General features: G+C 42.8%; 1 protein-coding gene across 1 annotated transcript in view; it reads right to left on the bottom strand.

Moving 5' to 3' along the window:
* Positions 1-25,421, bottom strand: part of KIT (KIT proto-oncogene, receptor tyrosine kinase) — a 111,852-nt gene extending 86,431 nt beyond the window's left edge. Inside the window, exons 1-3 of the mRNA XM_085322827.1 lie at positions 25,351-25,421; positions 7,038-7,203; positions 4,628-4,816 (exon numbers count right to left, since the gene is read on the bottom strand). Coding sequence (XP_085178953.1) covers positions 4,628-4,816; positions 7,038-7,203; positions 25,351-25,421 — 426 coding nt within the window. The remainder of the gene's footprint in view (positions 1-4,627; positions 4,817-7,037; positions 7,204-25,350) is intronic.
* Positions 25,422-26,113: the final 692 nt, after the last annotated feature.

Consider the following 26,113-nt stretch of genomic DNA (forward strand, 5'->3'; position numbering starts at 1 on the left):
AAACAAAAAAAAACAAACAAACAAAAAACAAAAAACCCTGCTGTCACCGTTTCTTGGTGAGATCTTGCTCTTTTTGTTAACCACTCATTTCATTACCAGACCAGCTTGAGGGCCAAGTGACAACAAAGCAAATTTTAAAGTATCTGTCTTTTTTAAATGCAGTAATATTATCTTCTGGCCTGGAAATAAACACTAATGCCCTCATGATGTCTATAAAATTAGCCAGATTTTAAAACTGTTTGTCAGGGATTTCAGAGAGACTGCTGAAATCTTTTGTAGTGGAATCTGTTGTGTCAAATATTTGGGTAAAAAGACTTAAGCTGGATTATTGATATACCTGTCCGTTTTCATTAACATTCTTCTTCCAGTTGCCCCTGCATTTTCCTGGATATGTGCATTGGACTCAGAAAATTGGCAGGCAGCAAAGCTTTCTGATAAAGACGTAGGCCTTGAGTCAAAGCCAGATGTCAGCAGGGACCTTTTTACGGACACCAGGAGGAACTGGATCGTGCCTCACTGGCACAAAAGTGTAACGTATCTCCCAGCAAATCTGGAGTTCTTATATGAGAAATCCTGGACAGAAAAATCACCAAAGACTCCTTCTCCTGCCCATAGCATTACAGYTGTGGCTATGTGGCCTTTGTTGTTGGTACACCCATGAGAGACACCTAATTAGATTAGGAGGGCTTTAAATAAGACGGTACTAATCGGCTCAGAAAGCCACGCAGACCTGCTGGATGGTGAAGAAAAGCAACTTCCCTTGCAGTTACCAAGACTACAAGGAGCTTTAGCGGGTGAGACGGAAGAAGCCAAGACCAAAGTGTAGGACTGAGCTCTAAGATGGGAATCAGTCCCTTGGAGGACTGCATATTGAGACGGAAAACATCAGCTTTTTACAATGGCAAATTTTCCCTTCAGGGTCCTGCTTGTCACTGAAATCCTTTCTGTCATTTCGAAGGGCAAGCTTTGGAAAAGAAAGGCAAAGTGTTTCCCCTTGAGCATCTCAGTGCCAGCTCTTTCCAAACCATAGAGAAGAAGTAAGGGGAGGCCACGTCGTAGAGCCTCTACTTGGTGTTTTTCGTTGCTTAATGAATGGAATTGCTGTTGGGTAATTCCGGATCCAGGAGAGTGTTTTCAGAAGCGTGGGGCAGCGCCCTGCAAGCGCCCACGGTCCGGCTGGGGCGGTGGCGTGAGGGATCTGCGGGAGTCGGCAGGGGCATGAGGAGCACTGGGATGCCCCGGCCAGCGCGTCTCCCACTGGGCGCCGGGACGCGGGAAGGTGGCASTGAGGAGATCAGGTCAGTTCAGGTCAAAGTGTTGTTTATCATAAACGTCCTTTGTGTTCAGTCCTGAAACAAGAAAGCAGATACGAGACAAGAAACCAGAAATGCTAATGCCACTTGGAAAGCATGAGAAAAATAAACACTCCGCTATTCGACTGCAGCTAAACATCAGCTCGCACACATCTAATTAATTAACGTGGCAGTTAATTAACAGGACAGTTTTGATCTGCYGTAGCAAAGCTTTGAAATACAGTGACTCGCTAAGTCATTTATTCCAATCAAAATTAAAAGCAAATATTATTTTATTGGGCATCTGCAGCACTCCGCGTTGCCCTGGTGGAATCAGCACGGTGTTCCAGCCTTCTGAACCCAGCCAGACTTAGCCTGAGATTACAAAAGGTAAATAAGGGTTGGTCTGGAGCAGGGCGCACAAGAGCAGGCAGAGCCGCCCCCAGGCAAGCTGGGTGCCGGGTGAGGTGCAGCTGGCCTCTCTCAGCCACTGCTACGCTGAGAGAGGTTATTTCCCTCTCAGAAGTGCCAGGCAATATTCAACACAACRGCAAGAGAGAAACAAACTGAGGAGACCTTTAATTATTATTATTATTTTTTTACCTCTCAGCAATGTATGATCTAACTCAGGATCCTGTATTTTAACGGACACAGCACTAGCRTAGCTGGACTCCTTAGCCAGCCCAAGCCCCTGTGACCCTGCTCAACAGTGCTGAGGTGGTTTAGAAAAGTAAGAGAAGGGCTCTTAATGGCAGATTGCAACCCCAGATCAAGTGGCTACAAGAGCCATTAAAACCCCCATTCAACTGTGAAGAGATTTCCCCTGGGCAGTGTATTAGACCCTGTAAGAACTTCTTTCCCTCCTCTAGCCCCAGGGACTGGGATCCAGAGGAGAGGAGTAGATGCACATCATTATGGGATTTGGGAAGTATTGTAATTTAAAGAAAGTCCCAGAGCAGGCCAAAACCAGCAAGGCAAAAAAAGATAGTTTAAAAATACTTTGCCCTTTCAAAGGTTTTGTGCTGCACCCGCCAGAAGTGCAGAACGGAAGCTCACCTTACATTTTAATCAGTCTTTCCCTCACTTAATTTTAATCTGACCCTGAATAATGCCCCCTAAGAAGATTCATTTAGAACTAGATTACAGCATCTAATTTGCTAATGATGAGGCTTCATCCTCAGAATCACAATCTGCAGTCAGTACTTAGTAGATGCATCAGGAAATAAGATAAAAATGTCATGCCCCCATCGGCACTGGAGTGTTCATTCATATCGCAGGGTTCATTCATACCTCAGGGTGGGAATGGCTACACGTTGGCATGTGTACAACTGATTTACTGGACCACAAGAAATAAGCAGGAAAAGCCTGGATAAGGAAGGACATGTTTGGATTGGAGTCCTGTGAGGATGGAAAAAAAAATAATAAAAAAGCAGTTCCTGTAGCTTAGTGCTGCAAGTCAGGAGTGCTTAGGTCAGCATTTGGGTCCACATCACAGCAGTATGGCTCAGCAGACACATGCTCTTGGGACATGTACTACTGAGAGACATCGKTTACCTAAATATAGATTAGAGAACAAATGCTCCCAGGCTATAGCCAGASTGAAAGATTGCAAGTTTTTCGTCAGTTTCATGGTCAGGCATATAGGCAGAATTTTCTGGAAAAAGTAAAGAATTGCAGGATGCCCCTGGGGTGTGGAACAGGGCAGGGAGCCTTAGCCACACGCAGTGGGGTGATGAAGGGARGAAAGGGGCTTCAACAAGCTTCTCATGTTTAGCTCAGGAAGGATGCTTAGATAATAGACAAGATGTAAGAAAATACAGAGTATTCTCTATATTCTCTGGTTATAAAATATAATTGGTTGTAGAATATAAGTTTGGTTTGTGATTACAACCTAATTCAGCTTAAATTCAGTGGAAGATTTAAAAGTTTTTCAATTTCTACAGGGCAATTTTGTGTAATGAAATAAATTCAGCTGGTTGAGGAAATAGGAAAATGAATGGAAAGAAATGCATTCAAGCCAAAGGCACCACAGTATCTGGAACTTTTATCCCCAGCAAAAGAAAATCTTGTAGAGAAGGCCTCCAGACTAAGCAAGCTGAGTCAGCATTTGAGAAGTTATATTAGGAGTAGCAGGGAGCTCAGAAGTATTGCGAAAGTATTTGTTCAGCAAAGAAATCTGTGTTAAATAAGAGGAGTATTGCCAAAAGTCAAGCTGAATCAGACCTGCAAAGGATATTATAAGAAATGGTAAAAGGTCCCCAGCTGCATGGAAGACAGGAGCAGGTGAGGAAGAAGGCTGTAATAGTAATGCAAAGATCAAGAATTAGCTTCTCAAAATTTCCTAGCCATCTCCCCTAAAAGAAATGGTTGGAGTTTCTCCTACCCTCCTGCTTCAATGACCCACTATCTCTATGGGCATGGGTGGTTGTTCTGGTTATGTCTTCCTCAGCCCCCTGTCTCTTCTGYCTCTTTTAGCATGTTGGCTGATAGCTTTGGCTTTCACAGCCCTGAAGCAACCACCCTTCCCTTTCCCTGGAGCTGCAGCTGCTGCCGCTGCCCTCCCAGGCTATGGCCAGAGAGACYGCCAGACCTGGGAGCTTTTGGCTAGGGGTTGCCATGAGGAGCTGCAGGGCTGGGGARCATGTGGGTGTCAGAGCAGTGAGTCCAGCTGGGAGGTGGCAGTGTGATGAGGCAAGGAATGCAAAAGCAGAGCTGGCCCTTGAGGGTGAAGAGGAACCTCCTTGGAAAGGTAACTCTCTGTTCCCCATCTCTAGAGGGAGATGAGAGCTTCTGTCCCAGGTCCTGCTCCCTGTGCAGCTCTCAGGAGGTAGCATCCAGGGTTTCATGCCTTGGCTTTTGGCTGAAATTCTTGGGTCACAACCAGACCTTTTCTACCCCATAATGGGTTCTCAACACCCAATTGGCCATGTGCTTCAGTCAGAGACCTTCTCAGTCTTCCATCGCAGCACATCCCACACAAGGGCCCTCAGAGACCAAACTCTACACATCCATCCCCTGCATAGAGACCACAGATATTTGAAGAGTGACAGTGGCCTCTCCATCTCACTGCAGACCCACATCACACACCATGCTGCCTGCTGCAGCTCCCTGTCATCTCTCCCACGAAGGATGCACAAGCTTGGAGGACACACATCCCTAGGCAAAGGCTAAAAATTATAATGGGGGAATTCCTACAGTYAAATATAAATAGGTCAGCAGAAATGCTCTAGCAAGAAAATTCCTGGTCCTGGGCACCACTATAGTCTATAGTTCCTAAAGAAATGAATGGGGAGGGGTTAGGAAGGGCAACGTGGCCTATAAGCTGCCGCTCTCACCTGTTTCTCCAGGCTTTTTTGGTAGTCTGTCATCCAGCCGGGCCAGGCTGCTGCCTGCTGCCAGCCCTGCAGGAACGTGTACCTTTTCTGCCTCAGAGTCCTTTTAGCTTCTCTTCTCCCTGTCTTCTCCTCCCTCTCAAACCCTTCCCACTCTGAGTCCTCCCACCAGGACATCCGCATGCCCTGAAACTGTACAGCATGCAGTTAAGGAAACTTGGCTGACTGGTATGAAAATAGGTAGAACAGTTCTGAACGTGAGGAAATGTGTTGTTTTCGGAATTCAACAGTAGATTAACAAATATGGTTGAGCTATTAAATATTCATAAGTGCCATTAAAGAGGATTGGCAAAGATCTCAGTTTGTGCTTTAACTCTACATATGGAACTACAAACATTACACAATACAACTTTGCTTAGTAACACAGATTGTGCATGTGCAACAACCAAGTATTCTAACTGATGGAAAAAAAGTGAAAAAGAACATAAAACTTTTTCAGTTAGCCACATGCAAATAAAAATGGCATCTCACATAATAAACTGGATTTCAGTAATGCAGAAGACTGCATTACTGAAAAAAAGACATGTAAAAATACCACACCTTTATTTCACCAAAATAATAAATTTGGGTTGATACGTATTTTTTTGGTACTCAGAAAATTCTCACAGCGTCATGTGATGACACATGATGTCTAATCAGTTGGTCTACAGCAAATTCAGCTATAATGCATTCATCTGTACTCACACAAACATTTCAGTTTGTAATATGAAGGAAGAAATGCAAAGTTAGGCCGAACACCAGATTTTAAAACCTATCTTAAAATTTTTCCCCTACAGAAAGTCATGAGCTCTTCAATACTAATTTTTGTCACTTCCTTTTGGGGGAAGAAGGGTGTTATGGAACAGAGTTTAAGAAAACCTGTTTGAAGAAACTGGGTCAGCCAACTGAGATGGGGCTTCTTTATTGTAACTAATGAGACCTGCTTTGACTAGCAACAACTGAACCACAATTACATATTACATTTGGTGTTAGAGGATAACCATTGATTAAGGGAAAGACATTCAAAAGGAAATACTGAAGAAGTTTCCGGAAAACAGAAGCGCAACTTTAAATATTTATTTTTAAATAATACTTTGAATTCGCACAATAGCATAGAATGTGCAGATAAAAACTGGTCTAACCTGCTAGAGCTATCTAAGTATCCATTAGCTCTTTTTCAAATAATTATTGAGATGTGACGGTCAGTTGTGATCATCTGGCCTAGTATCTTGTGCAACAGAAGCTACTAGATTTTTTCAAGTCAGTTCCTATTTGAACTAGATTATCTCTTTTAGAAAACAGCTACTCTTAATTTGAAAAAAAAAATCTTATGATTAGATTCACCACATCCTCTGGCAAGTTTTTCTAGTGGTTAGTCGCTTTCACCTTTAAAAATTTGCACATCATCTCAAAATTTACCGAGTTGAGCATCTATTTCCTGCCGCTGGATCTTATTCCACATTTGTCTACTAGGTGGAAGCCCACTGTTGAAGGCCGAAAGTCTCATTCAGCTTTTGCAAGGGCCACGTTTCTCAATGGCCATGCGCAAATTTCCAGAAGTTGCCCAGAATCAGCGCTAGCTCACAGCAAAGTCCCAGTAAGTGTTTCTGCACAGCCTCTCCCATCTCGTCTTGCCTCATGAGTAACGGCATAAATAGTCCTTAGATAGTGGCAAAGGGCATAGCTTTATGTTCCGACCAGCAATGAATGAGCCACTGGGGTGCTGGGGCACTGGCTTCAAGTCTCCACCCTGCTGGAGATGAAACGGAGACATGAGCCCACATCTCCCACCCCAACTGCAAACAAAGAGTCCCTGGAGCAGGCTTGGCTCAGCCTCTCCCACTGAAACGACTGTAATTTGCATGAAAAGAGTGAATATTCAGCAGGCCAGGATGCCACAGATGGGATCTGTAGCCCTGTGGCAAGGGTACAGCACCTGCCGAGAAAGCTGGCTCAGGTCCTAGCCTCAAGGATGTAAAACGTACGGTTCCTGCAACTGTTCAGGGCTCTACCGTCAAACCTGGCAGCTGCAACTAACGTTTTACACCTACTGCAACACTGAGACGAGCGCTGGGAGGTGGCTTAGCTCCTAGGTCCTCTTGGCAGTTGCCCCGGAGGGCCTCAGTAACCACTGAAATAGTCAGCCAAGTGAAAAATTGCTTTCCTAAGTCAGAAGAGCAAATGGAAAGTACCAAACACCCATGTACGGTAGCTTTAAAGAGTTCCTCTTTAAGCTCTTAGAGAGGAGTCCAAGAACAGCCACAAGGAAATAGGTCTGCAGTATTGCCATTTATTAAAAGCAAGAAGCACGAATTTTTCCAAGCCAGAATCAATCTGTGGTGTGTCTGTCTGCCTCCCGCTAATGTACACTTACCGGTGGCGTAAATGGCCCCGCCGTTCTGCAGAGCCTCCGGCTACCCCACATCCCAGCGCAGTCGTGTCCGGCGGAGGAGATGGCCCGTCCTCCCAAGGGCACCACTCCAGGGCTTGCCACGAGGCCRCTCGTCGCCAGCGTGGGCTCAGTCTGAGAGCACGACGGCCTGTGAGAAGAGTTCGGAAACGTGTTTTGGGTCTCAGGAACGGCCTGGCCTTTGGTTACAATGCTGAGCACTGTGAAGCTTCAGTCTCTTTATGGATTTAGCCCCCTGTTAATTCAATACTAAATTTGCCACAGGAAATGTGCTTTATGAGCAAACGCAGTGTTCCTTTTGCCAAGCCAGCAGCACAACGCTGTAAAGAAAACAGAAATACAACAAACAGTCTTTTCTCAACATGTGACGTAAAATCTTTCCTCACATGCACAACAAATATTATTAGAGCAATTTAGCCAGGAACAGCATTAATTCATGCACTTTCTAKCTTAACTCCTACTTTTCTGCAGTCATCACATTATAACACCCCGCGCACAACACACGCACACACACGCTGCTGCAACGCTTACTGCTTGATCTCTGCAAAGTAAAGATCTCCTCTTGCACAAACACAGGTGTGCAGGGMTGGTGGGGAGATGGGACAAAGGGGGATGTACAGAGATATTGCAACCGTGCTGCCCTTCTGAACATGGAACGGAATCTTTTTCTGTTACAGAGGAGCAAGAATGGAAGACAAAACAAGTAAAAACGTAAAAGCTTAATGACAGAGGATAGAGGATTTGGTATGGATTTGAAAAGGTCCCAACTCCACTAGTAAAAGTAAAGACAGATTCACATCATGGAATTAATTTTATTCTGCGGTTTATTTGGATTATTTTTTTTTGATAGAAAATAGGAAATTGCTTCCCCCCCCCCCAAATACCACACTACTAGAATGTTAAGTGAAGAAATCAGGAACTGACAAGATTAAGAGTTTCTGGATAGCCTTAATTTGACTCCCCTTATGCATGTACGTTCTAGTTTGGTTTCTACAACACTTTCCTTTTGCCCCACRGGACCCATTTCCTCTCTTGAAGATGCTGGAAGGTTGTCCTCTGAAGAAGAYGGGGGAGAAAGCGCAGGCTTATAGCTGAGGCAGTTGAATATTGCTCTAGAGGCTCGGGGACCGAGTCTGCAAAGGATTTAAGCCTTGTTCTGCTTAGTACGGCACTGCTCAGCTCTGCCACAGCATTCCTGCAAGACACTAGGCAGGTGGTTCGTTCCAGCATATTCTCAGCTTTCTGGAGAGGCAGTACATCACCCGTGTGGACACAACGCAGATGCAGTGTGAAGTGTTTTGCCCACACTGCCTATCCTTGTTGACAGGTTAAGGATTTTGACATCACAGCTGCCACAGTAAACTCKGAGTTGAGATAATTTTCTTAGGAAGAGGTGCTGTAAAGATGTATTCATTAATATTCATTAATAATTTTCCATGAGGAAATTAATAATTTTGTATTCACAGCAGTCTGAAAGATACACAGTAATTAAATAATGGAAAGGTTTGAATACGTATCTGCCTTTCAAAGAACACTGAATGAGACTTGAGGTTTGTAGAAAAAAATACTTATCTTAAAAACTGTCATGATGCAAGAAGACACGTTAAGACTACCTGTGGTGCCTTCTTTTGATCCTTTTCTAATCTGTGTTTGATTACACAATTTTACCATTCTTCAGACTTAGAAGTACCATAGAATGGGTGCTAAATTTTTTGTTTCCAGGAAAGGAACATTTAGAGAGATTCAGGTGCCTAAAYACAAGTGATGTCTAATGTCACTTCAGAAGCTCTGAGAAGCCCATCTGGCTTGCAGCTGCTGCTCCAGCAGGGCAGAAATCCTTCCATAAATCCCGTCTCAGAGCTGCCAACCCTKTTAGACAACTCCAGCAACCACTGTCATCTACGAAGACGTTATCTTCGGGTACCTGAACTTCCCGTTTTAAATTGTATTTGAGCACTGAAAACAAAGAGTCATCAGATAAACTCAGATATAACTTCACCCAGGATTTTACAGCCACAGTGCATGATTACTCTAATTTCTCTATGTCAGTCATTCATGCTTAGTTTCAGATTTATTGCCTCTCAGGGGTCTCTGGCCAATTTTGGCAAAGTGGCTGACAAATCAGTACTGGATGTATGCACGTAGACTGAGGAAATGCTTGTCTGCATTCAAAAACTGGCAGACGTGGCATTCCCAGTCACTTTACTAATCCTCATATAACAGGAGTTTAAAGTTAGAAACATGCAAGTTTTGCTTCTTCTCACTCTATTTCCTGGCTTAATACGCTGGACTTGGATTTTTTTCAACAGAAATTCATCCATGAAGTAGACATTGCTTGCAGTGACAGAGAAGGGAAAAAGTTCCTGGAGTCTTAAGACAGGAATATAAGAACATGCAAGAAAGATGAAATGCCTGTGCTGAGGGTATGCAGGCACCTGCAATATTATTCCTATCTGCTAAGCGTGGTCTGTGATGCTGTCTTTAGCAGGGTGAGCTTTATGGTCCAAAGATGTCTATGTGGATACTGCAAGAATACTGCAAGTTCAAAAGCTCACAAGATATGTATTGTCAGAATATTTAAGGTCTCCCATTGAATTTCCTGAAGTTTGTGTATGTTGGGCAGTCTCAATTTCAACTTATTTTCTGGTGGCAGAAGGAAGCTTTAGGATGCGTTCTTTTACTGACATGTGAGAATTTGCAGATAGAAACTATGCTGAGGCCCTGATCTGCAAAACTTTTCTACTATTTAATTTCACTGGAGTTAAGTACCTAGATGTCTTTTTGTGTTTAGCCTCCAAACCCTGTTTATAGTAACAAATGTTTAGTACAGTTTAATTAGGGCAGTACATATTTTTTGCTGTGAATTAGCTTGTATTCAGAAAAGAGGTTTTGTCTCATACAGCGTATATTAGTTTGCCAGTCAGAATAAACTGCATTAGCAAAAGGACTGTTTTGCTTATAGATATATATCTACAGTGCAGTTTTCACCCCTATAGCTGTGTTAGGATATGATTATTTTTCACGGTACTATTTGACAGCTATTTGGGCAACATGCTGTAAATGCAGAGTAGACCAAAATGAAGGGTGAACTTTGCTCAGCTTAGTGAAGTGTTAACACCATCAGTAGCAACAGGCATGAAAGAAGTATCTTCGTTGCCAATAGACATGAGAGAGCTGGTGAGATATGCCTGGTTATTCCAGGCACTTACCTCGAGACACRTTCAAGCCACTTCGACCATCACTACCTTGTGCAAATCAGATTTACTTAAGGGATCTCTATGTGGATTCTCCAGTGGAGAGACACCCCGCATTTCCAACCACTTTGGAAAATACGGGTCGGGTACATCGTAGAGCAAGAAATGCCACGTCCTGACATTTCACCAATTTAAAAATGTGTTCTCTGTAAATATGTTTATATGCTCTCAGTAACAATGACACTTCCTTTCCCTCTTGCTCTCGCTGCCTTGTCTGTTTAGATTGTGGGATCTTAGAGCAGGGTGCATCTTTTGTTGTATTTTGGGGGCAAGGCAACCTTTAACTCTAACTATGGCTATTACACTCCACCATAGAGCAAACTGCAGACAAGAAGATCAGCGTAAAGAAGAAAGAAAATCTGTCCATGTAGGAAGTGTGATCTCCTTCTGCCTGTCTCAAAACTGTATGCATACCCCAGCTCATATATACATCAGAGCTAAAAAAAAAAAAAAAAGCTCAATTCCTAACTAGTTCCATTAACATTTTTAACTCGCAGTTGCCATGGTAATTACACACTTAACAAGGTAAGTTATGGTCTGGAAAGTGATGCCTGCAGAGGAAAAAGTAGCATCCCAAAGTCAAAAAGAACAAGACGCCCAAATACATAAATGCTTCGATTTAATTCTTTTTTTTTTTATTCCTTTGTTCTGTGGTATGTTTTAAAATTAGCTTTATAAGCTCTTCATTAAGAATATTAAGCCATGGTAGATCTCTCTCCTTTGCCTGTTGTTCTAGGCTGGCTGCAGGAGGCCAGAAATGAGGGGAAGGACTTGGGAGCACCACTGGCCCCATTCCTCRCCCAGGCTGTGAGAGGGTGGCAGGAGGAAAAGCTGTGCACTGACCTCTCTTAAGGGAATGCCAATGACTTCTAAGAAACTTTGCTCTGCTGCATGAAATTCAGATTATTCTGAGAAATGATATAAAAAGATAACTTTTTATATCTGTGCATCAGATAGCATTATTTGTATATCTGTTATCTGGCATGTTTTCCCCTGTTGCTCTGTATGAGTCTTTCACACAACAGAAAAAAGGGAGCTGAAAAGAGACTTTAAAGAAAGAAAAACAGCTGTAAAACCTCACAATTTAACAGTGGGATTCAAAGGATGGTGAGATGCCAAAATACTTAAAATCTATTTGTTTTAACCTTGTTATCTTTCCTGACCCAGATCTTCAAATGACTATAAGCTTCGCAACTGTTTTCTCCTGACATAAGAGCCCAGGTTTGGTGCCTGCTGGTAAACACGGGAGAAGCTACGCTGCCCGGATCCAGCACAGCTATCTTTGACCTGGCACAGTCACGAGCTGTACAGATTCCAACCTCGGTATGTACGGTACTTTACCGCRTTTTCTTATTGCACCTCTGTAGTCTTTCTTTCGAGCCCCAAATTTCAAYGATCACAGCTATGTTTTGCTAAGGAAAACTTGAAGCCTGTAGAATCCAGGATATGTTGGACAATATGGCAAAATAGGGCTCTTCTAATAGTAAGCGGCCTCAGCTGAGGAGAACCAGTAAAAAGAGGCAGACTCATTGCCAGGGCCGAATCCGTCYGCAGAAGATCCTCCTGACTTCGGAAGGAATTCCTCACGGAAGGAGAACTTAAGTTTTTATCACAGCGCTCTCAGCTGTGTTTGCTCCATCGTTGCAGTTCTGTTTTACCTACGCCGTGAGCTCTGGGGATCAAGGAGCACGTTATGTCATATGCTTGCATGGCATCCAGCTGGAGGGCTGAAGGCATTATCAAGGCACAAAAAAAATGTTAGGAAGCTCCAAGAAGAGCTCCCTGAAATAGATATGGAAAGGGAAGGAAGCAGAACAGCCCTCTGCCTCTTTTTATGCTAAGGACAGAGGGATGCAAATTTTACCATCTCTATATTTGACCTTTAAGAATAAAAAGAAAAAAAACCCACTGTGCTTGTCTGCATGAATAATCAATGCTGGTCTAGGGAAAAACAGCCATTGGAAACCGAGGATTTGACCTCGGTCTGGCATGCAGTGGAGAAATTCGCAACACTAACAGTCATTTGACTCCTGTAACACACCACACTGTGTTCACAAAATTAGCCCAGATAAGAGGACAGTCTCCCCTTTCTTATTTCTTCCCTTTAATTCATTCGTTTCATCTTATTGTTTGGAAATCTCTCTAACATTCTTGCCTATTCCATGGTAAATGTACTTCTACCTTTAATGAAAGGGAAAAGAGAACTGCAAGAARTTGGGGCTGAGCTAAAAATGCTTCTTCTATTACTCTCATTTAGTCTTCTCAGGACTGAATGGAATATTCCTATGGCAAAGAACTCTTTAATTTGCATTAATTTCTTCAGTTGTACTGTAATGGCTGATGCATTCTAGTAGTTCCTGATAAATAGAATTGGAGTAGACAAAATGGTTTTGTAGCAGAAGTAGAACGGAAATCTGAAATCCAAAGGAAAAAAAGAAAAAGTCTAATTCCTACTTATGAATCGACAGGATGAACTTGAGCTCAGATCAAAATCATTTCTTTGAATAGACCACTTTTGGAAGAACATAAACATTGAGGCAGAAGATAGCCATCCGACTGAGAAATGTTTCCAGAATGAAACAGATTTCAGAATCCCAAAGATTTCTTTAGTGGTCAATAAAATTCATCTGCCCAACTGGTCTTACATCCACTGCCTAAAGGCAGAACAGGACAACCATATTTATTGACCTACTGCTCCCTAACCATCTCAGATCCTTTTCTCAACCAGTTTAYCCTATCAATGACATGAAAAATTGAGGGGTAACTGAAGTGCACCATATGAAAATGTAAAACAAACAATGTCTCTGTTGCACTTGTCATTGCAAGTATTTCTCTTTAGCTGGCCATTGCAACTGGTTTTGAAAAAGTGTCTTCATAACTGACATACTCTTTTTCATAGGAATAAAGCATAGAACTTCATTAAAATCTCATCAGCCAGGCCTCCCAAATCCCATCAAACTGACCTACAATTTTGAAGTTTGTTTAAAATAACACATTTTGGATTCTTTTTRTTTGCCTTTTAGATCTGATCTTTTAGGTGCAATGGCTTCATGTTTTACATTTTTAAAAAGCTGGAAATGTTAAAGAATCTTTATTCCAAGAATGTGAGTTTTAAGAAATGCATCAAAAATCATGAAACTTGAAATTAAAACATGAGACTTGGCAGCAGTGGTGAACAGTAATTCACTCTTCCAAGCACTTCCTCACCCTTTCAAATAGAAATTGCTAATCATGGGAAAAAAAATTCATAAACGCAAATTTGTAAAGCACAGATCAAGCCAGCAACATATAATTAGTTCTCTTTTTTTTTTTTCTCACGTTTAAAACCAAAAGTAACATGAATGTCACTGATCTATCTCTGGTTTCCCAGCACTGGTCTGAAATACAGGTAGAGAGCAAGCCTGGCTTGGCGCCGCAATGCCCTTGTCTTGTACAAATATCTGTTAAGTTCAACAGCAACAGACCGCCGGGCTGTTTGCATACAAATTGATCCAAGCCTATTGACTTCCCTCATGTGTATTTTGCAAAATTCAGCAGGCAGAYATTATAATCAGCACATTAGTCACTGAACGGGCACCTCCAGCTTCCCTGTGGCCTCCCAACGCCGCATCTGTTGCCGTTCTGAACCGGGGGTATTTAGCGTGAGGCTGTGGGTACAGCGAACCTGGACAGAGCGATATGCCACGCTGCTGCGGCCGATAACTTCCGCTGGTGTATGTATGTGCTCAGGTGCACGTGCATACACCGGTGTGTTTATTTTGACCCTTTGCTATCTGTGGCGGAGGAAGAAGTGTGAGCGGCTCTGGAGAAACCCCAGGAGAAAGGAGAGCCGTCRAACAGCTTTATTTGCTGATAGACAAGACATCCTGTCGCGGCYAGTGCAATTCAGTCTTTCTAGTGCAATTCAGGTTTGCATTAGAACGAGTGATCTGTGCTGCTGAGTAGTATCTTTTTCTTGCTCATGTACTCCTAGACTTGCTGGCAATGTGCGAGCCCAGAATCTACCCATCGCTTTTGTTGCAGAGGTTCAGTCGGAGAGCGTAGGCAGGGCAGTAGCTGAAACTTCAGTGCAGTCGCGGCTGCAGGACACGAGCACGGCGAGCACTGTCACACCAGTGACTCCCCAGCCGCACACTGCTTCAGTAGTTTTCCAGAGCAGCAGGAGAACTGCAGACACGGGGAAGGAGCATACMGTGYTGCAAAGGCAGGGGCTGATCACTCCAGAAATTTGGTAAAGTCTTTTCCTTCCTTCCARTACCAAATACAGATCTTTCTCACTGACATTGGGAAARCTTAGCCCTGTCCGCTGGGTTCTGGTGCACACGCAGGGTGTACATCAGACCTACAGCAAGGATTTGCTGCTGTCAGCTGTGGAACATCATCCAGTGGCTTCGTCGACTGCATGCAGGGATCCAACTGCTCTTTCCTTTATGGAGGTGCTCTCCAAAGATGGGAACGCTGCTTCCCTCAGTTACTTCTCATGTCTCAGAGARTCTATTCCTCATCTCCAGCAGTGATCTTTCTTGCCAAGAAAAGTGCAAGAGATGAGCCCTCACCCTACTTTCTGCTCTGAGAAAAACACTGGGAAATGGTGCCATGTTCTAGAATTGAAGGATTTGCCTGGAGTATCCCAGAAGTACAACCAAATCCCTCACAGTTTCTAGAAAAACCTATATTTTTCTTCAAAATGTTTCAAAAGGTGCATCACCTTGAGACCTGTGCTAGGGATGCCTAGGATTAATAGGGCTATGTCATGGTCCTGCAGTGATGCCGTACCACCGGGTTGTCAACCAACTTCACGGTTGGGGTGGTCAGCAGCCCCACTGCAGTCCGAACAGGCAGGGCACCCTCGCACATGGGCAGCCACTACAACATCTCACTTTTCTTATTGACGTGAGAATATTACATTCTGTTTATGAATTTCAGTTGATATCTTATCTCAATGCTCTGTTATGCAAAAGCAGAGATCTTAGGAAATGCCACTGCAAATAAGAACAAACATACCCTTCACACTGATTAACCCAACTAAAAATTTTTTCCAGTGGTTATTCTCCTGTCTAGAGCCCAATCATGAAAAACACATAAAAAAATTCCATTCAGTTTTAATGGGTACAGGTTAGAGACCTTATCTTTTCAGACAAGCTGAAATATTTATTTTAAGGTTAGCCACACTGATCTGAAACTTAGAGCTGGAGAAATCTGTCTGAAAATCTCCTACATTCACACTTTACTTTTTATCTAGATTTCTGATACTTCCTTGTCTGTTCTGAGTGAAATACCATAAAAACCTCTTCCCTTTCACTATGCCTTTTCCACTGCTAGTCAAAACCAAGAAGTTTAGAAATGAGAAAATTACAGTGTGGGGACCAAGAAAGGTTAAATTCTTCTGTTCAAAGGTTCAGACATCCCCGATATCCTCCTTACCCYGACTAATTATTTCCTTTTTGGCTATTATTTACAAATTTGCAGAACCTTGTCCTCAAGAAAACTTAGAATGATAAAACTATCACATTCTGTGATAAAACGATCCTCTAACATCTTCTGTATGAGCAAGTTAACKCTGAACAACTTAAGAGTGTGTGAGCCTTTTTCCAATCTGTTTTTTACCTAACTGCAATTGCTACAAAACACTTTAGATTCTGAAGATTTGCATTTTTTCTTTTGACTTCTGCAATATTTTGATAGCATAGATGGCAAAATGTTTTAGCCTAGATAAATGAGACTGTGGGTTTGTGACTGTACTGAAGATCATGAGTCAATAAGTCTCATGATACCTACAGTAGCTTGTTAGATAAAAGGCTATACTGATGCTTATCTCTCTGGAGAGATATAGTAGTTAGAAAAGTTTATTAATGCTGAATGTCTCTTGGTTGTGCATTGCTTAAAGTTATGGTGGGAMAGTCTGCAAATTCCTTCCTTCTTTTCTGCCAGAAAAGTCCTTTCTGAAATGCCCCATGCTACTAGATTAAATATCGCCTTGTTACTAGTTCCTAAAAAGAACCAAAAAAGAACTGCAAAATTATCTTTTTAAAAAATGTAGCAATATTCCCTTTTGATTTTTACCTTTTAGCAGCAAAAATGTTAGTTCTGGAAATCTGCAAAATGGCTGAGTTAAGAACAACAGATGTCTTTTAGCATTATCTTTTAGCATCTCAGAGTTTGAAGGAAGCTGGGAGATGTAGGTGTGGGACATTAAGTAACTCTAAGCAGCTTATGCTACCTTACATTAATTTAGGCATGGATGGGCTTAGCCATGGGTTGATTAAAGGAGGTTTTGAAAAAAGGGCCAATGGGGGCCTCTGCGGAGGAGGAGGTGCTGTATATCCAGCTATACTGCAATTCTACGGGTATTTGAATAACACATCTTGCCATGGCAAAAGGCTTGTGCATTAATAGTCCTGGAACATTGCCCTGAAGTCCTGGACACAGGCACTAGGGCATTTGACACCTTTTAACTTTGGGGAACTTGAGCTGAGGGGTTCTTTCGTGCAGCAGGGAGACACCCTGGCTTGGTGCATGAACCAGCTGCACCTCGGGGAGCAACTTTGACTTCCTTGAGATCTCCTAAATAAAGTGAAGATCTGGGGCTAGGAAGGCTGCAAAGGCATCAGGGGACTGGAAGAGAAGAAGGCTGGAGAGGTGGAGGCCTGCAGTTGTGCTGCCTTAAAACAACTCAAAGAAGATGTAGCCCCAAAAAATGCATGTACAGCAGTTACTCAAATCCCTTCTCTCTAATTGGCTCACAGCAGCTGTCAGCTTCCTGCAGCCTGGGGATTTGCATACTGCCCATTTTTTTCCACAATAACCATCTATCTAGTTATTATGCAAATCAGATATCCTGAAGCAGAGGGTAAACGATGGCTGTTGTGGAGTTACAAACTATTGTTTTCACTCGAGAAAAGAGCAGTCTCTGCATATGGCGAAGATAACCCTATTGCAGGGCGAGGGCAATGTTTCCTGAAAATACTACAAGATGATTCAGAAGAAGGCCAGCTCGCTGCTGAGACAACCAGCGTGGACCTGCAGAGCAGGAGCAGGGCCAGTCCAGCTTCCGCTGGACTAAATCGCAAAATTCCCAGGAAATTTGGCAGGAGTGTGTTGCAAATCCAGCCACACAAAAGTATATACAGAGAAGGAAAAAACAGGAAATTTTATTTCTTAGCTAACCAGAAAGAAACCAGCTCTTTTAAAATGGAGATCTTTAATAAATTTTATAAACATTTTCTGGAATCTCCTTATTTTTGGTTTGCTCTTGAAATCAGTGTTGCAGTGTTTAAACTGCTCTATCTCAGCACCGTACAAAATGCTCAGAGCCGAGAGCTGATGGGGATGTGCCCCGGTTCTCTTTTCATAAGCTGTCTCTTCTTAAAGAYACACAGTTGAAATGTGTCAAACTGGAGAAGTGTGACTGGCAGCTGAGCTGCTGCACGTTTTCCAGGAGCTCTTTTCGGGGCTGTCAGAGAGAAATCACCTGTGCGCCAGGGAACCGCTGCAYGGAGGGGAGCTACCAGCCGTTTCAGGAGGGCTGTCCTGGGCTTGAGAGGAGCCGACCCTTCCTGAGGTCCTGCTTTCCTCCGCAGGCCTTGCTTTGGGAAACTGAGGAGAGAGAAGAGAGCGTAGGACCTTTTCRTCTTCTGTCTGGAAGTGCCAGAGGCATTTTCCTCTTGGAAATCAGACCTCGGTGCATTCCTGAGGAATTTAAAAGCATAACCTCCATAAACTCCTCCAATGTGGAGCAGTGGTTTGCCATTGCTGACCCTAGGAAATTTCCCAGTGGAGGCACCGATCTCCTGACAAGTTTCACATGCCCAGATCGATAGCTGCCTCACACAAGCCCGTTTCATCCCGTCACCTCGCAAAGACGCTCCAGCTATCTGTGCGCTGGAGCAAAAAGCCGCTGGCACAGCGTAGGCTCCTGGGCACAGAAACGCCTTTGGTTTGGGTTTGCCCCGCTTGGCAGATCCATCTAGGAAACACCGAGATTTAGGCCACGAGCGTCTGGCCCCGCGTGACCCCTCGCTGCCCGCCGCGCACGGCTGGCTCTCCGCGYGGAAGCGGCGACGCGGAGGGGTTTTACATAAGTCACGGGCGCGGGTTTTGAAGATTTGCTTCCCAGACACTAGATGGAGCCAGGCAATTGAGGTTCATTTTCAGCCTCCTTGCGCGCTGTGATGGTAGGAGCAATGCAGAGGAGCAACGCCGGCGTGGTGTTCCCGSGGCCGCGTCCTGGGAGCTGGTTAGCCGGTCCCCTAATAAGGTTTACTTTCTCTAATAGCAACAATAGCCTTACACAGCAAGGCTAGCTGCATCCTGACATTACATGAAATAGGTCAGTATTTGGACAGACAGATTTATTGTGCAGTTTGTATTTAGGCTTAGCGGTTAAAATAAATAGTTCTTTTCTTCCCTTGGGAGCTGATGAGCCAGACTCACTTCCAAACAACTGAAGACTTCTGTACTTTTTGACAAACACAGCTCTCCAATTAAGAACAGTAAATAGGATTATACAGGCTGAAAAGGCTCTTTATCACTAGAAAGTTTGTATGTGGGAAGTAGGGTCTCTCTTTAGTGTTCATTGTAATTCTTTTAAAATACAAACTTAATGATTTTGTCACATCCAGAGTTCAGGGTCTTCAAAGGCAGGAGCTGCTTAAAGGCAGCCAGCCTTCTGAGGGAGAGAGCCTATGACTAATTCTGTATACTATATGCAGAATTTATATTTATATATTTCATATGTATATAAAAATCAATGTCTTTGAAATGTAGTCTTTGTTTTAAACCATATGAAGAACTAAATCAATTATTTTTCCTTCAGGAGAGTTTCTGTTGTGTGAGGTTGATATATGTGCACGTCTCTCTCTAAATTAAAGTGGAATAAATGACGGGTCAGAAAAGGCCYAATAAGTCAGCAGCATCAGGAGCACAGGATGGCAGCTGCCTGCCAGCTGCTCAAAGCTACTGCAAACCTAGTGCAGAGGAGTTATGAAATAACCCGTTTATAAGAGAAATTTCATTCAAAACTCTGGTAGTGAATACCTGGGTAATATCATACAACACGAGCATTTCTGTGCTGTATCATATGGCTGCAGATGCTCATATTATGTATATAATYGTCTAATCTCTCTTGACTCTTGAACATCTGTGACATAGATTAATTATGCATTGTATAAAGACAAAGCATRGCGATTTAATTAGTTTTGTGATTACAGATTATCAGTTCCACTGGCTCCCTCTCTTGTCCTTGTAGTATGAAACAGAATTTGCTAGTTTATTTTCTACATGTTTGTCTTCCTCTGCAGCCCAGCTTTCTTACCAGGACAGTTTTCCCTGTACTCTTATCATTTTTATAACTTTTCTATGCCCCTTCCATTTCTACTAGGTCTTTTTGAGATGAAGTTTTTGAAATGTAAATATTAATCTAGGTGGTGGGGATACCATCTGCTTCTATCATGGTACATTTCCATATTCTCTTCCTGATGGGCTTGAGAAGCTCTAGCTTTTCTCATTCCAGGTGCATGCAGAATGATGACCTGTGTTGCAATATCTAGAGAATACAGAGATGGCAATATTATAAGGTAGACAAATGATGCCTCCATCTTGCTACAGAAAAGTTTACACTGACATAGGCTGTATTTATGTCCTTTCTGTTAGCATTACATATTTCCATTTGTTAAGAATTCCTTAAGAGCTCAAATAGCATCTGTAATTTTGTCATTTAGCTGCAATTTTGCAAGATTTTTTTATTCTCCAGCTCTCTTCTTTCTCTAGGGATAGGTATGTCTCTTAGAGCCTGTTATTAGTTGATTTGGCAACCGCACTCGCTCCTGATTTAGACCCAAATTTGGACTGGCTTCCTCTGCTTGTAGAGTTCCTCAAGTTTACTAGGCATTGAGATGGAGTGGTAATTCCCATCTTCTCCTTACAGCTTGATGCTGAGCAGCCTTGCCTGTTCTCCTGCCCTCAATTTCTCTTCTCAACATATTTTGAATTGTTGGAGACCACCACTCAAAACAAATGATGAGTGACCAATTCAGTCAAAGTTCAAAACAGGAAGAATCAATGTGGATAAAAAAAAWAATCGAAATCCAGTCACTGCCTACTTTTGGTATCTACGTACTGTTCCTTGCCCTCTCTGTGCTTTGGAGCTAACAGGCTGGGATCTGATGAAAGATGCTCTGGTCCAAGCACTTTCATTGCTCATCTCACATGTAGGAATACATAGACTCTCAGCACTGAGCAAAGAATCTGTACATGCTTTAACGGAGATTTCATTTTGCACTTTTTCTGTAATTCCCCAACTTGCCTGCACTTAAAATGCTGGCGAAGGGAGCCAGCAAGGGTAGGAGAGTCGAGCTCAGTGTGGAGCACGGCACGTTGCAGCTGCGTTTGTTGGAAGTATTCTTTCAACGTCCTGGCTTGATGCCCCTGTTTTCTTGGTGCCCAAGGCAGTTTCACACATTTCCTAGCAATCCATCTGTGAAAGCTAGAAATGCAGCAACAATGCTCAATGCACAAGCATCAGCAAAGCCAGACAGAGGAAGAGCCTTTACTCTCAATGGCTGAGTGCAGCAAGACACTGAGAAAGTCATTCAGTTCAGTTCACACATGCTGCAGAGCAAAAGGACGTTTAGGAAAAAAAGCTTTACAACACACTATAAAACACGCATCTGCAAGTAACTTTAATTGCTGATGTACCTCYGTGCCAATACAGATGTGTGGAGCATTAATATTTCGAAAGGAAGGTGGAAGAAAAAGGGATAACTCACTGCAGGATAAGTTTTAATTTATAGGCTTCAGGTCAGATTAGAAGACTACAAAGTTGACTTTTGAAAYCAAGAAAAGCCACTGCTACTCTTTTGGAAGGCGAATTTTCAATAAATACRTCTTAAGTGACCATAAATTAGAACATTTCAATTTTACCTAAAGTCTGTGTGGTAAAATATTTCTCAATATCCTCAGAGACACAGGATTCTGATACTTTAAATATGTAAAAAGTGGCATTCTGGCTTAGCATCCAACACTTTCTTTTATAGATGAGATAATTCATTGTCATCTATAATTAATTCCCCCAATGCCTTTCAGTTTTGAGCAGCATGAGCTATAGAAGRATGGGGTGTTTTTTTTAATTTCAAACTCCAGCTCAAAGGCTACTCAAGGTACATCTATCTTTTTACAAACATTGACAACTCATCAAGTACTTGGTATATTGTAGTAAATACATAGTAAGGCCAGGTTACTGTATAACACTTTGATGTTTATATTGGGCTTTCTGCTTTAATGCTGTGTGGAACATGACACAACATTTGAAATCCATTGGCTTCTATTCCCGAAGGGAAAACTCAGCCAGGAGGGGGGATCTGCATGAGTCACCAAGCCTATTACTGTAAACAGCTTTATGGTAAATCCTGCCTTACGGTGTGACCCTGCAAGGAGGGGCCTTCTGGCACAACTCGGAAAAGAGACGGCATGGAGCTGCTGAATCCTTTCTCTTTGCATGTGCCCTGTCCCACTGCCAGGCCCAAAGGAGGTGCCCTGCTCCCTTGCCCCTCTGGCCCCACGTTTTGGGGTCTGGTGCCCCTTGAGCTGGGGTGCTGCAAGGACCTGCCGTATCTCCTGCTCAGGGGGGCCCGAGGAGAGGGAAACCCCACTGCAGAGCTTCTGGTTGGCTTTTGCTCACACCTGAATCACGTTAAGCAGAGCTCTAAGGGAAGAGTTCACACAGCCAAGTGAAGGGGGAAAAACAGCCCTGTCACAAAATTAGGAGCGCTTGACCCAAACTTTGTGGCTGGTTTATTACACCTGAAATTTTTCAACTGAAATAAGCCTGCTGCAATGCAGTTTTAACTCCTGAGCTAAGTGGAACCGAATGCAAAGCGCCCCTCTCAGAAAACACCCACGCATTGCCTTTAGTCAGGACAGCAGCTGAGGGATGCTCAGGGGCTTGAGGAGGGGTCTGAAGAAGTGTCTACATTTGGTACAGAAAATACACTGTTACATATCTTGTACACAGAGAGCCAGATTCCCACTCTGGCTGCACATGGCCTGGATGGGCTTTACTTATGTTATTTTTCTCTTGGCAAAGAGTCTTGCTGGGAATGAGACTGAGCTGTACAACTCACCTCTATCATGTGGAAAATACTGCCCTTATTGATGCGCTTATGCTCCATAAAAAATATGATGTTTCCACAAGGCAGAAAGGTTTAAGCCTGGAAGCCCACGGACACTGAAGGGTACCAAATCTCTCACCCTTGTTACTTTTCCAAATCTGAACATTGTTAACACAAAGGCACATCAGAAGATGATATTGTCAGGACAAACACTCAAAATTTACAAAGATCTACTTTGTCTGATTTAATTAACCTGAAAGCCCACCTACAGCTAGACGCTGCGTGCTTAAAAATAGTTGCAATTCGGTGTGACTCTGGCCCCTGCACAGACAAGAGCTCTTACGCAGTGTCCAAAGTGAAAACGTGACCAAGATTTTGGAGCTGTAAATTAGAAGTGGTGTTCATATTGGTGCAGAGAAGACATTTTATTGTTGCTGCAAATTGAAGGGCCTTGGTTAGATATTTTCTCCTTGACCATGAAGATCCAGGAATGAGCAAGACATTCAAGATTATTATCTCCAGTGAACCCTGAAATGAGAACATATTACCTAGTTTACTGTCTCCTTCTTTCCCTTACAGCTCTTTCCCTCTCTTTCTGAATTTACCTTTTTCTCCCCATTTCACCCTTTCAGGTTTTCCTCATTTAAGCAATTCCATCGTGGCAGTAATTAAAACTGCTCTTGACAAGGGTACTTCCTTACCAGTGTAGCATGACTGACTGTAAATCAGGCTGCCTTCAGATTTTTATACGTGCTACGATAGGCTCTGTTTGAGCAGAAGCTATAATGTCATTAACTTTACAACGCGGAGTTCCTGAAATAACCATTTGTTTTGCTGTCCCAGTTCAAGAATTCCTTACACCCTGGGGACTGGGGAGAAGGGAGGAACTCCTTTTTTATCGATTACATTTCTGATGGGCTAGAAAAGCCCTGGGGGTTTATTATAATTGCAATGCATTTAAGGTTTCATGGAATTATGGCTAATGCTACAAAGGACAAAGGTGATTTAAATTAGAGCTGTATGACTGTGGTTTTTTATATATTTCAGGCCAGCAGTGTGTGCAGGTACACATCCCCAATCAGAACCGCTAATATTAAAACACTCTAAATTCAAATTAACTTTGACTGTGATACTGGGCTGCACAGCATCACAYGGATTCCCTGAGCCTGTAAATGTTTTCTCCTTCTTAGGCAAGTGTCTCAGTATGACTGTTTCTGGCTATCATCATAGACAAATTTGCCAATGAAGCCAGAGCAGAATGCCAAACTAACAGTTAACACTATCATTAACTTGAGCATTTGCTGTGATTTCTTCRTTGACAAACATGTTTGTTAGAACACACACCGGGTGGGGACATCTTAGAAGTGAAGCAAGAACAAGGAAATTAAGACAGTTTGCTTGACATGCAAGTTATCATCTCAGCTCTAACCAGCTTCCGAAAGATATACTCTATAAAAATGACACATGCAAGAGAATATGCCACGGCCTCGTTTTATATTCAGGCAACTGCTCTTCCATTTTTCACAGTATTTAAGGTAAAAATCTTCCTTTCTGAAGTGTATTATTCTGGATTCTCTTTAAGCATAGTAGGTTTTATCACCACGGCTGCAACTTGCCATCTTATTCACCTGTCTTCTCCCACACTGTAATTGAATCTGCCGGGTGGCCTTCTTGTGGTACTGAAATCTGGCATCAGGGAAGCGTTGGAGCYAGCCTAAAGGAAACAGATTCTGAAGCTGGCAGTCATTAAATAGTGAGAAGGGTATTTTCTGAAAACAAAGGTCTAGAAGTCTGAGAATTATACAAAGATGTAGAAGCAAGTCTCTTTGAGGCAGTGCCCAGCACATACACACGCTCATAGCAGTAACATCTTCTCTTGGGTTTTGCAGGACCAAACACTACCATGGCTGACACAAGTACTCCCACAGAAACTGAAACATAAGCAGCCAGGACTATTCACGGTTAAGAAAAGTCTAGTTAAATTTGCTTGAAAAATATTTGTTTGGGGCTAAACTCTACACTACTCAAAAAAAAAGAGAAAAAATGAAAGCATGGAAGATGAATTTCTAAAGTAAATCTGTACCTTCTATGAAATGGAGCTGTAATAAAAATGCCATACAATTGTATAAAAGCTATTGTTTCACAAAGAAAGTGTTTTGATTTGCATTAATACAATGGATGAGGCTACAGCTGAAGAAAAGAATCACAAATCAATGACTATGCTTTTTCAACAAATTGAATCTTCCATACCAGTGCTTTTCATGCACACATATTAGACTTCATATCAGGAAGCAAACCTGAGCACAGACAAGGAAAAATCCTATATTCTTGCACTATAATCTCAGGTTTACATTGTTGTAATTGACTTGCACAAATAAAGCAAAAAAAAAACCTCTTTAAGAGTAAGACTACGAAACAGCAATTGCATGTATGAAAATTTGTGCATATCAAAATAATATATTCTGTGATGAAGAGATAGTAGAAGTAACTGAAAGTTAGTGTATCAAACCTGATTTTGCTGGGAGATTTATTTATACTGAAAAAATTTTTCATTAAAGACTTTTTCTATCTAAAGAAGGTATTCCTAATTCTTAATGTTCTGGAGACAGCTGTACCCAACAGCACAACTCAGGAATGAGTATATCTTAATGCAGGCTTTTAGCTGTTGAAGATAGCGTGACTTAGCGAAGAGCCTTTTCACCATGGTGGTAGGGGGTATGGAGAAGTGGGAGTTATTCTGGAAACTTTGCATCATTTCCACCCCTAATGTACGCACGCTGAGCCTCTACGCCTCTGAAGTGACAGCTTAGCCTTGTAGTTGAGGGATATCAGGCAAAAGCCTGACTGCCATGATTTTCACTGTTTTTACCATGACTTTCAAGCAGCATCAGCACCAGAACCATTCGTGACCGCTACCTGGTCAGCTGGTGCRACACAGCACAAGTCACCTCAGCCCCTGGCTGCTGCGGGGAGCTGGGAAGGTCCATGCTTCCGCAGCCCAGGAGAGACAACGCTGCCGCTCCATACGCTTCTGTATGCGTTTTATTTTTAAATRGAAAAAAGTGTAAAAAAAAACAGAAAAAGCCCATGAGATCCTCCATCATTTTCATTCAAAAGGATTAGTGAAAACCAAAAACAAAYTTCTGTTTTCTCACTTTGCCTTCTATTTAATAATTGAAGTGACATGGCAATGGATGGAAAACAAATCTGAACACTTTGCCAATCTCAGACACAGGCTAYTGGAAAGCCTGTATCTACCCTTGTGTTGTCCATTGGAAAAAAAAAAAAGCCTATATTTTGCTTGGAAGTAACATGAAAAGTCCAATTATTCAAACTGACATCCCACARGACCTCCTGTGAAAATGCGGCTAGGTGAGCAGAAGCTTAGCAGGATCAGRTCCCACCCTGTCCGACCGAGAGCAGCCCTCCCCGCTGGGGGCCGTCCCTTTTCGCGAGAAGTGTTCACTGGCGCTGCTCTCCAGAGCTGGCCCCTCTTGCAATGTTTGAACTGCCGTTTGTACTTGGGATCACAGTTTTGGGACCCTTTTCTTCCTTTAGTGACCTTGGTGTGAGCTTTCGCTATATCTCAGTGGAAGCGGCAGAACCTAGCTGGTGCATCTGGCAGTAGGTCTCACTCTGAGACTCGAGCTCGCTTTTGGACACTTCCATTTACGGTATC

This window comes from Rhea americana, unplaced genomic scaffold (assembly GCF_003343005.1).
Source record: "Rhea americana isolate MKP2758 unplaced genomic scaffold, rheAme1 scaffold_8, whole genome shotgun sequence".
Taxonomy (NCBI): Eukaryota; Metazoa; Chordata; class Aves; order Rheiformes; family Rheidae; genus Rhea; species Rhea americana.